The 11354-nt window shown below is 50.6% G+C and overlaps 2 protein-coding genes across 2 annotated transcripts; one reads left to right on the top strand and one right to left on the bottom strand.

The window, feature by feature from the left end:
* Window positions 1–843: 843 nt before the first annotated feature.
* Window positions 844–3058, bottom strand: B0T26DRAFT_326761 (septin). Its single transcript, XM_060434386.1, has 4 exons — window positions 2513–3058; window positions 2155–2421; window positions 1629–2095; window positions 844–1568 (listed from the first exon to the last, which is right to left on the bottom strand). The coding sequence occupies exons 1-4, from the start codon at window positions 2844–2846 to the stop codon at window positions 933–935; spliced, it is 1704 nt and encodes a 567-aa protein (XP_060297126.1). The 5' UTR covers window positions 2847–3058; the 3' UTR covers window positions 844–932.
* Window positions 3059–10091: 7033 nt separating this feature from the next.
* B0T26DRAFT_752264 (uncharacterized protein) lies at window positions 10092–11341 on the top strand (the record flags this gene model as incomplete). The annotated part of the gene is made up of 4 exons (XM_060445503.1): window positions 10092–10103; window positions 10792–10884; window positions 10936–11022; window positions 11081–11341. The coding sequence occupies 4 exons, from the start codon at window positions 10092–10094 to the stop codon at window positions 11339–11341; spliced, it is 453 nt and encodes a 150-aa protein (XP_060297125.1).
* Between the last annotated feature and the right edge of the window lie 13 nt (window positions 11342–11354).

Below are 11354 nucleotides of genomic sequence, written 5' to 3'. Positions count from 1 at the left end.
GAAGGGCGCACTAAGCTAAACAATCAGACAGATAAAAAAAAGAGGGGGGGGGGGCTAGGCAGCAGTAGGTGGAAACTAGGAAAACAAAAGTCGGACAAGAGCCGGTAGAAGAAGAGGGCGAGTTAGGGCGGTGAAAGTCGAGAAGAGAGATAGGAAGCCCGAGGAAGACAAGAATGGGTTGGGTATGATGGGGAAGGGGGTTTTCCCATGGCAGAAAGAGAAAGAGACTAGAAAGAAAAGAAAAGTCCTAGAACTTGTTCTGTGCCACGGTCGGCCGTAAAATACAGGTGTGGGATGGGATATCCGGTCGTGCCGTCCCTCTCGTCCCTCGCCTCCGTCATATAAAATTCCTTCTCACGCAATGGCGTCCAAACCCAACCCCAGGAAACCTTCCGCCCTTCCAACCCCTGAGGCACCTGGCCGATGTTCTTTGGGCTTGAAAGGGCTGGTTATTCGAGCGGGAGCTGGTGAAGAAACAACACGCCCTCGACTCTCTAGTCCCACTCCTATGACTCTCTGTCATACCTCTCCGAAGCCGATGGATGGTAATTATGATCGGGTCATACTCGGGGCGCCGACGAAACGTGATTCTCAAGAAACCCTCGAAACCAATTATATCTGCGTAATGTGTTCAAGAACAGCCGACTCAACCTTCAACCACGATGGAAACACCAGTTCTCGAAAGCCTGACCCTTTTTTTGACAGCAAACAGCTTTCCAGCACCCTCTTCCGCCCAATAGGTGCGCATCGGTAGACTTTTAGGCCGCCTTCCCACACAATCTTCCCACGGCAATTAAGAGGAAGTTTTTGATTAAAAGGAGACAAATGAAAAACAAAGAATGGAAAGAAAGAGGCGGCAGGCTGGTATTGTGGGCATCATGATACTGAGACGTGTCGTGGAGGTGGTGCAGCGCACTAGGTGGGCCGCAAATTTATCGGAGAGAGAACCCCTTTCTCTTAGGCTCCTTGTCGATTGGCCGTCCGCTCTCCACCCTCGACTTCTTTTCTTCGAGCTCCAAACGCTGCCGCTCCAACTGCTCTTTCATCTCCCGGTGACGAGCATAGAGCTCCTCCTCGCTCTGCTTCAGCTTGGATTCCTTCTCAGCGACCTTCTGTTGAAAGACCATCTTCATTTCGGCTTCCATCTTGGCGAGCTTCTGCTCGTGGAGAGAGCGCTCTTCCTCTTGCTTGACAGCAGGGTTAACCTCCTTGAAAACGCTCGGGTCTTGAGAGACGCCCATAGCAATCAGCTTGTCTGTCCGATAGTTTTCGTAGAGGTTGTTGTTGGTGTGCTCCTTGAGCTCCTCCATGTGGGTGCGGATGAGCATCTGGCGTAGCTTGACGAAGTCGCAATGCTCCTCGTTGTCCACCTCGATGACACCCCAAGGATAGCGACGACCGCGAACCTTGCGTCCGTCGGCATTCGTGATCTCATTGGTCGCACCGACAACGGCGAACGGGACCTTGGACATGATCTCGTTGTTCTCCGCGATGGTCTCCTCATCATCGAGTTCATACCGGGGGCCTTCGAAAATCTGCACCTTGTGGAACTTTATATCGGCAAGAATCTAGCAGCACATTGTTAGCATCGTGGACTGATACTCTATTATAAAAGGGCAAAAGCTTACTCTCTGCTTGAAGGCATTGATCTCCTCGTCGGTTAGAGTATCCGACTTGGCGATAACCGGGATCAAGTTGACCTTGGTATGCAGCCGCTTCATGACTTCAATGTCAAGCGGCTTCAATGAGTGGCCTGTCGGCTGAATGAAGAAGACGCACGCATGGATGCGGTTGTCCACAATGTTCATACGATTGACCTTATTTTCGGCATCGAGGTAGGCATCGAAGCGCTGCTCAATGTTATCAACAATGGGCCTCCAAGACTCGTCGTTGTTCACGAAGTCGCCGAAACCGGGTGTATCAACGACGGTGAGCCGTAGACGAACTCCGGCCTCCTCGATATCGGCGCTGATGGACTGAATCGTGACTGTCTTCGGAATGATGTCGAGGCTGGGGCCCTTGCGCTCCTTGGGAGGGTAGAGCGAAGTGTTGAAGAGAGTGTTGACGAGGGTCGACTTTCCAAGACCAGATTCACCTGAGCGGAAACTTAGCACTGCACCGGCAATCAAACGGCGGGTCAGAGCGGAAACATACCAACAACCATCACGTTGAAGTTAAAGCCCTTACGAACACTCTTGCGATGCCATTGGTTGGGCAGATTGGCGAAGCCAACGTAGCCCGTCAGCTTCCTTCGGACAATGTTTCTGCTGTCATTGATAGAAGCTTGAGGAGCTGCGGCTGCATGGTCAGAAGATGTGGCTTCTTCAGAGTCTTCCGATCGAGATGACGAAGGCTTGCCCGCGTTTAGAGCGGGCGGCGCCCTAGCAGGAGGAGGAAAATTGGTAGGAATACCGTTTGCAGCTATGAGACGAATACGTTAGCATCTCCGTCGCAAAGTGGTAGGTAGCTAGTCACGGTAGAAATGCTGCTGTTAGGGCACATGGAGTCTGACTATCAAAGGGCCTCCTCAATGGAAACTTGGTGAGAGCGGTCGAGTCCACGAGTTTGGGGTAAAGCTCGTCGTAGGACAGGGGCTTGGTAATTGGTAGCTTGGGAGGATCCTCAATGTCCAACATGCTCCGGTAGTGACGAATGGAATTCTTGAAGTTCTCCTTGTTCTCGCTCGTGGGTAGGCTGCTGGTCCGGTTCCCGGGAATTGGGGGAGTTGACGCCCCGTCCCGAGAAGAGGCTCCTTCGGCGCCGTCGAGACTGATCAGACTCTTCTCAAACTGCACGCTCTTGGTACGGGCCTTGGTGGCATGGTGGACCATTGTAGCGAAGTGCATCTTGATGAATGGGAGCAGGTGGTATTCCGATGGGTAAGATGATTTGTTCCAAAAAAAAAAGTTCCCAAGAAACGGTAGATGGCAGCGAACGAATGCGGCGAATCGGTAGGCCGATTTGTGATGTTGGTATGGAGAGGAGAGGAGGCAGAATCACAGGAGGGAGAGGGCCGGTTTTGAGCGGTTCGAGGTCGAAAGAGGGGAGCGACGTTCGTTGAGCTTCCTCGGCAATGCCTCCTGCAGCTTGGTGCTCTGACACGAGCACGTCGAGCGAAAAACAAAAAGCAAGAGCTTACCCATTTCGACAGGCACCGTGGCGAGCGATCAGTCGTGACCCGGGAGAGCGAGCTTGGGGGAAGGCGCGAAGTCTAGAGAGATGGAGCAAAGGGCGATGTTAGCCAAGCTCGGATCATTCCCACAAAAGGTAACTTCAAGTGACTGTTTTCACAGCCGCGGCAGACAGAACGGGCTGACGAAGAGGCCACAGCACCGGGATCTGCTTCGTACAATGGAAACGGGGTGGAGAGCAAGAGGCAGGCAGGCAGGTCTCGCGGTAGTCGAGTAGAGAAATAGCGCCGGATCTGTGGAGGTTCATTGGGGAAGGAGAAAAAAAGACATGAGGGCACTAGCCGTCGTCGGGTCGGGAGCACATCAAACTTACATACCAGGAACGATGGCGAGCCGAGATATGGTCGCGTGTCAATGGCGCGGCGGAGCGCAGGTTTCTAAGGCAATTGGCAGGTGATTCTGAAATGTAACGCTGGATCGCGTAGCAATACGGAATGAGTGTTCAAATGTACGAAATGTGGTAGAAGGTGAGGATGCGAGATGTTGGGTTGTCGCGGTCGGTCGAGGAAAAATTTAGGTGCGACAGGGCGTTTGGGTGGGAAGATTTCCCGTCGTCTTCCCACGCTGAGCAAAAGGGGTCGTCGTGCTGGGGAATGGAACGGGACAAGTGCGTTTGGCAGCAGCAGCAGGCCTGAGGGGGGGTGTCCACAACCTACCCGACGACAGCGCAGGGGCATGCTAAGGAGCATTAATGAGCAGGGGTCGGGATCTGGAGCTTGTGATTCGCTGGGTCTGCCTGGGAGCTTTCCAATGGCTGGCAGTTCCGTCTCCAGTCCCCACGCGTGAATCTCGGCCTCTGGAAGTTGGCAGGCTGGGACTTCCTGACTGAGGTAGCGCAAATATGTGGTGACCCAGCTTTTGAATGGGCGTTCCTGGAGAGGTGGTGGACGACACCTATTCACAACGAGCGAGAGCAGCTCCAAACTTATTCAGCACTAGACGTCCCAGTCTCCCACCAAGACGCAATTGAAGAAATAACTTTTGGACATGACGCCGGGACCTAAGTTAGCCGTCGGCTCGCTCCCCACCCACTATACCTTAAGGCACGTACTCGGGCGGGCGCGCCCAAAGGGCTTTCCCACGGCCCGCAGCTACATAACGTAATTTATCATGTATGTACCTCAAGGTATGTACGTGCCCTATTTGTAGATTGTTGGCAATTAATATCTGCTTCGCAAGCTGTGGGACGTAACAAGCGGCGGCGGTATGTGGACACATCCCTGCATAAGACCTATGGACCTTGATCCTCACTAAGGCTTATATTTGTTGTCTTGATTTGACAGGACAGCAGGATTCCGTTCGCTTTGCTTGCTTCACCTCAAGTTCCGGGTACTCAACAATTGGAACCTTCCATTTATCACAAAGAATATGGAGTAGCTGCACCAGAAAATGGGGCGGCCTGGGGTTAGTTGGCCCATGCACACAAACTCCACTCTCAAGCCACTCACAAAGTCTCCATTGATCGTTTCAATGTCCGTCCGATTGCTCTCACTGATCACTGATCAAAGATCTTGGATGGAAGGCCTGGTTTAGGAAATACGTTTCAATGATTTTTGGTTGGCCTCGTCTTTGGTTTGTTTCTCGTCTCGGAATGACTATCGCTAATTTCTTCCGGAAGAGAAATAATCTTGTTGATCACCCAACCCCCTTACGTCCCACCAGTGAACCCTGAGGTGGCACGAGCCAGGAAGTCTCTTGGGATCTCGTCTTCGACATCAGACTCTGGCTCCTCGCGCTCGATGGACGATGAACGGGCCGCACCAAACATCAACAACCTGTGCAACTACTCCTGGAACTGAGTACGGTACAATTCAATCCCTAGAAGCTTGCCCTACGAGGTAGAAGGGGTCAGGAACTAGGGGTTCTTGGGATCCAAAAACGGGTCCCTCTTTCCCTCTGTTAGTGACCCACGGACCTGTGTAAAATCGACCGTTATAAAACGGTGACTTCCGTTTTCGAACATGCTGCCTCCCACCCTATGCCCCGCTGAAAGAGACCTCGCGATAAGCCAAATTGATAGCTATGTAGCCGGCTCAGTCGGAATACGGGCCCCAGCGTGCATGCTCTTTGTGGCGCACCGTCTATCGCATGAACCACAATTGCGCTTTGGCCCCTATTCGCTATTTTTTGCGGCGCACGAATCCTTCGAGCCGGCATTCAATTAGTGGCGACCGTAGTACGACTCACTGCTAGCGAACGAGACTTGCGAATGTAACGACAACAAGGAGCTGGAGGAAGCTATCGCCCTTCAACCGTAAACCAATGCATTAGTAAAGGGTAGCTGGTTCCATAGACAAGATAGAGGATAGCTGGTTCCCCTAGACGGGACAGGATATACCAGTACCCGTCAAGACGGGCCTGGTCGAGTTTAGCAACCCGGCTCCTACGAGAGGGGACTCGTTCTAGCACGGCGGGCAAATGGCGTGCGGATTTGGCCAGCACGGTACGGCAGGCGGCGGAGCGGGCTCGGTGGCTACGAAGGAGGCCGAAGAGGAGGCAGCTAGTCTTTAGGCGATTCTCTACGACCCCGGACATAGGGCCCATCGTAATACGTCACGGCAGGTTAGGGCGAGATTACTATACCGACAGAAGTTTAAGGAGGCGGAACAAGCGCTTAAAAAGAGAGGCAATCTTTCACGGCACGGTACCGTAGGCGCTATGGGCAGGCCTACGGGTGCGTGGCCATACTATAACCTACTACAGATTGCAGCTTAGCAGCTTGCAATTCTAGAATCCTTTTGGAAGGTGTGGTATAGCGGTAGTAGGTGCTGAGCCCCGCCGTCACAGTAAGGCCCTGAACAAGCTGATCTGCTAGCTACCCTCCAATGCTGGTTTGGTTGTCGGGCAGTAACGACTTTGACGTACTTCGTGATAATTGAAGAAGCAGTTGAGTTCGTAGAACCCTAGAAATAATTAATAATAAAGAACATAATAGACTCCTAGCACAACCAACGTACCTATCGACTTCATGAATAACGGCCCTCAAGCCAGGGCAAGGCAAAATGCCAGGGAAATGCAGAAGCGAAAGGCGGCCTATGCGACGATGACGTTAACTACCGTGGTAGAGGCTCAGAGTCAGTCAACAACCGGGTTATAGGCAAAAGAAAGGGAGGTCATCAACGAAGGAGGACCCGAAGTGGCGAGGACATTCGCAGATGACTTGCTCTGCGGCCTACAACGACGATTCTTCGAGCTTTTTCGTCTGAACCAGGACGAATTCGCCGTATTGGTGGATTAGTTCCGTGATAACTATGGTGCTGTCAATACGAGGTATTATTCCGTTAAGTTGAAGACTATGATAGTCTTATAGATCGCGGTATTTAACGAACCTCAACAGAATACTGCTCACTTCTTCAAAGTCGGCCAAAGTACAGTCTCTTTGACGATGAAAGAGGTATTACCCTGGTTCGTATAGTATTCGTTACCCTACCTGACGACGACTTCGTGGCTCCCGAGACCGTATTGGACCCCAAATTGCAGTATTATACCGGCGCAATAGGAGTAATAGATGGTACTCACATCCATGCACGAATACCTCTCAAGGATCAAACCCGCTGGAGGAATCGGAAAGGATGGACCTCTTAAAACGTATTCGCGGCGGTAAAATTGACGGCTCTTTCGCATACGTTATTACCGGCGCCGAAGGATCAATGAATAATTCTCGATTGTTGAACTATTACAAACCACTCGACTGTTAGGGTTGTCTGTCTGTAAGGGAGCACGGGCTCCACAGGATGCTGGGGTTGGTAATTATGAAGATAGAACAAAGGGCAAGCTCCTATCGCACGGGTAATACAGTCAAATTGGAATGCCACTCAAAGTGTATGAGTGCAGTGAATGTGTATTGCTTGCTTGAAGAACCAAGCAAGAATTATCTAAGACCGTGGGTACGTCATCGTATATATCTAACTGTGTAACCAATAACAATGGTCCCACTGGCCCGTGGTCCCGAGACCGCAAGGTCTCGGGACGCCGGGCGCGCGGGACACTGTCCCGCGTCCCCGACCTTAAGTGGTTCTAAACCTCGGGACCCAGGGACACTCATAATTAGTTCCTTCCATGGGACGCTCCTGATTAGTCCACACCAAACTGAGCGTGCCCCACTATTGCGCATTTCAACAAGGATTCGTAACACGGCTCTCCATAATTGTAAGAGAAGGCAGGTACGCCGGATCAAGGTGGTCACAATGCAGGTAAGAAGGTGGGCGAGCAACGAGTAGTATTGGTGTGAGACTTCAACCTGGCCCTCGCAAAGGAAGGTGGGCGAGGGCCACTGTTTATATACGTGCTCAGGGGCTCAGGCCCGGGGCGCCATGGCGTGGCGTAGTGGCTTGTGCCAACTGGCAGTGTTCCGGCCAGTTGGTAACAGGTGGTGAGCGCGCACCCTGTGCGCGCGGCTGGTGTTTGGGTTGTCCTTTCCTTACAATAATATAGCTGCCTATACAGAACAGGAATGAGCTTTTTTGCAACCGCTTTGTCACCGCACAGTCAACTGTTATAAGGCAAGGCTGCAATATAGTCGCTGTATTCGTAGAATCTAAAGCTAAAGAAGGAAAAAAGGAAAGAAGCTTCCAAGGCCCAGGCATGGCGCGGGGGAAGTAGGTTGTGTTGTGGGTCGCGTGGTTGTGGTGTGCACAGACCACCGCTTAAATCCAGTGTGGCCAGGTGGGGCCAGGGCGGGACCCACCAATCCAGCCAGTTGTCTGCACTTGCCCTAACACGCTTTGTTATATTGGTGATGTAAACGTTACGGCTTCATTATAAAGAACACCAAATGTTAATAGGAGCGGGGAATCGTCAGGCATCAAGGGCCCGAATTAGTGCCCAATCTAACCAAATCTAGACTTTCCGACTTACATAGTACCCTGGCCGCTACATCGACACTTCCCCACTATATTTATACAGTGGCGTTATATCTTTTACATACTTTGTGCAATCTCCAACTAGCGAAGCAGATTTCGGCAAAGCAGTCAATCAGGGCCTTACTATCCGACGTTACATAATACTGAGCGCACGGGTTCTAATAGGCGTACTTTTCTCCAACGTTATAGGAAAAGGTCATATTTTGCCGTCCTAGGTGCCAAATCTGGCTAGCCTCGACCCGCTCTTTTCGGCACCCTCAACCACGCTCCAGAAGTACCTAGAGCTCGGGCTACCCAATACCTACCTTCTCATCAAATCACTCTAGTTCACTTTCCCCTAACACCCACCACCACGAGCCGCCGAACTTCATTAACAGATCATACATAGCAGACTAAGATACCTACTTCGTACACCTTCGGGCTTTATGGAGCTGAGCTTTCGCAACTTGAGAGCGTAATGGACTGCCCGTCATCGGTCGTCTACAACAAGCAACTTGGGCGTTTGTTGCCTATAGAGGCGTAGCTACGGCGGGGCTATCTGGCATCTGCTAGGCACCCCGCCGCGGCTGGGAACATCGTATCTCCGTCAGTTACGGAAGTGCCTTTCAAAAGTTTTGCGCAATGCCAAGCCAGCCACACCCCTTTAGCTGAATGATCAGCGACCACACCACATCTGGTTTGGCCACGTAATCTTACCCCTCAACCCCGCTTCCACAGCTCAACAGTCAACACAACGATCAAGATGTCGCCAAATACAGATATTTCCATGCGTGCGCTTATAGTTACCCTCAAATCTCCTATTGTGGGCCTTTCTTCGGCCGATGTCTTTGCACAAACCGGGGTTTCCGTTAGTACCGTCAATCGAATATATGCCAGGGCTATTGAGCGTGGATTTGATCCAAATATACGGCCCTTAATTATTAAGGATGAATGGGTTGAAGATGCCCCTCGCTCTGGCCGTCCACGAAAACACACCCCCGAAAATACCGAGAAGGTTATCGCCAAGGTTCGCAAAGATCGATATGGCCGTGAGAAATCCTGTGCTGATCTGGCCGGTGAGCTCAGTACCGAGGGCCTCGACATCTCAGCTATCACAATCTGGAGGATCCTCAAATTAGCAGGATTCAACAAAACGAAGCCAACGAGGAAGCCTGGATTGACGAAGAAGATGAAGGAGGAACGACTGAAGTGGTGTCTTGATCATAAAGATTGGACTTTAGAAGATTGGAAACGTGTTATTTGGTCTGATGAAACTTCTATTGTATTACTTCATCGCCGAGGAGGATATCGTATTTGGAGGAAAGCTGATGAGCGTTTTCTTAAAAGCTGTATTCGTGAACGGTGGAAAGGATATTCGGAGTTTATGTTTTGGGGTTGCTTTTCGTACGATCAAAAGGGGCCTTGCCATTGTTGGCTTCCGGAAACAAAGGCTGAAAAGGAGCAAGCTGAGAAGGATCTTGAGGAATGGAATAAGGAGTTGGAACCAATAATGCGTGAAGAGTGGGAGTTGGATACCAAAATGGGAAGGCTCTCTTTGGTTACGAAACGAGGCAGAAAACCACAATGGCGATGGAACAAAGCGAACGGCAAACTCGTACGAGAATCCAAGGGAGGCATCGACTGGTATCGCTATCAAACCAAGATCCTTATACCAAAGCTTATCCCTTTCGCCAAAAGCTGTGGGCCGAATACGCTTGTTCAGGAGGATAAGGCTGGCGCACACGCTCATCGCGCTCAACAGCGTATATACGATATCCATCAGGTACTCCGCCTCCTCTGGCCAGGTAACTCACCTGATCTTAATATGATAGAGCCTTGTTGGTTCTGGATGAAGAGAGAAACAACCAAAAAGGGAGCCCCAAAAAGCAGGGCTGAGGCTATTCGAGCATGGGAACATTGCTGGAACGAAAAACTTACTCAGCAGCGTATTCAAGCCTGGATTGAAAGGATTGTTGAGCATATACAACAGGTAATAAAGTGCGAAGGAGGTAACGAGTATCGAGAGGGCCGGAAAAGAATAAGGAGCTAGGGGGCCAAGATGGCCAGGGTCGTATGTAATTAAAGAGGGTGGCTTTCTTGGCACTGCGCAAAACTTTTGAAAGGCACCTCCGTACAACGTCAGCGTAATAGTTTTTTCCCACTACTACCCCGGTTCTCCGTATATCTTACAATCAAAGAGAACATCGTATCTCCGTCAATTATAACGTCAATATAATAGGTTTTCTCACTCAACTCAACACCATCTAAAAAACTCGATCATCTACTAGCAAATACGCTCTTTCCGTTTTTGCTTCGAAAAAAATTTCAGCCTTCGCAAGCAATCAATAATAATAGGTACCCTACTTTCCTCACCCCACTTTCCTTACCCCACTTTCCTCACCCCACCTTCCAAGTTCCTTTCCCTCGTTCATAACTCTTTCAAGTTTCCTCCCCAACCCACCTTTCCTACGAAAACAAAAAACCACCTTCGCACTCGTCCTGATTTATAGACAATATAACGGATCTACTTTGAATCGTCACCAAGCTACCTTTCTTTGGCGACATACGTAAGCTTCTCAAGAAGTACCATCGAACCCAGGCATAGTATCAGTCAGTCTGCCGTTCCGGCCATCAGCGACGATCGCAATAAGGGGTAAGTCAGTTCTTTACTCTACTCCTACCGACCGACACTAATTAATCTCAAATAGGTTGCTACCATAGACTCGGGACATACAACTAAGGTCGCTACTAAGCCTTAGTCGATCGATCTCGCAAAGGTTTATACCGAAGACACCGCTCAGGATGTCGCTCTCGAGTGTTCTATAAAGGCCGCTCTCGATGTCAACAATAAAGTAAGTCTTAGGCCGCTTCCGCAATCGCCATCACCACTGACTTCAATCAAGGCTACCATATTTGGCTCTGATGATGATCAGCATGAGACCGGAAATTCAATTGAGGTCGCTTCTGAATCTCAGGATGCCGATATTCAGGTAAGTCACTCTTTTTCCACGATCTCTCGTCTCTAACGGTAACTGACATTCAATCAAGGGCGTAATGAACCCTGAAGTCGGTACACCTCAGGTCGCTATCCAAGTGCCGTCATCCAAACGCGCAAAATATCTCTCGACGGAATACCCATACCTCTCTCTAGATAATGAGACGCAGCACTCGGGCTTCCTCGATATGGCCAAGATTTTCGGCCCACACCCCGATCGGCTCGATTTCACATTCACCGCATCGTGGTACACGGGCCAGTACTCCACGATTTCCATCAAGATCAACGGAGCTACCACCTCCGGTCAGAGATAGGAGGTTGGTAGAA

Source organism: Lasiosphaeria miniovina (genome assembly GCF_030549165.1).
Source record: "Lasiosphaeria miniovina strain SMH2392-1A chromosome Unknown B0T26scaffold_4, whole genome shotgun sequence".
Classification (NCBI taxonomy): Eukaryota; Fungi; Ascomycota; class Sordariomycetes; order Sordariales; family Lasiosphaeriaceae; genus Lasiosphaeria; species Lasiosphaeria miniovina.
The sequence above is the reverse complement of the archived record's forward strand: the minus strand, read 5'-3'. Positions and strand labels throughout refer to the sequence as shown.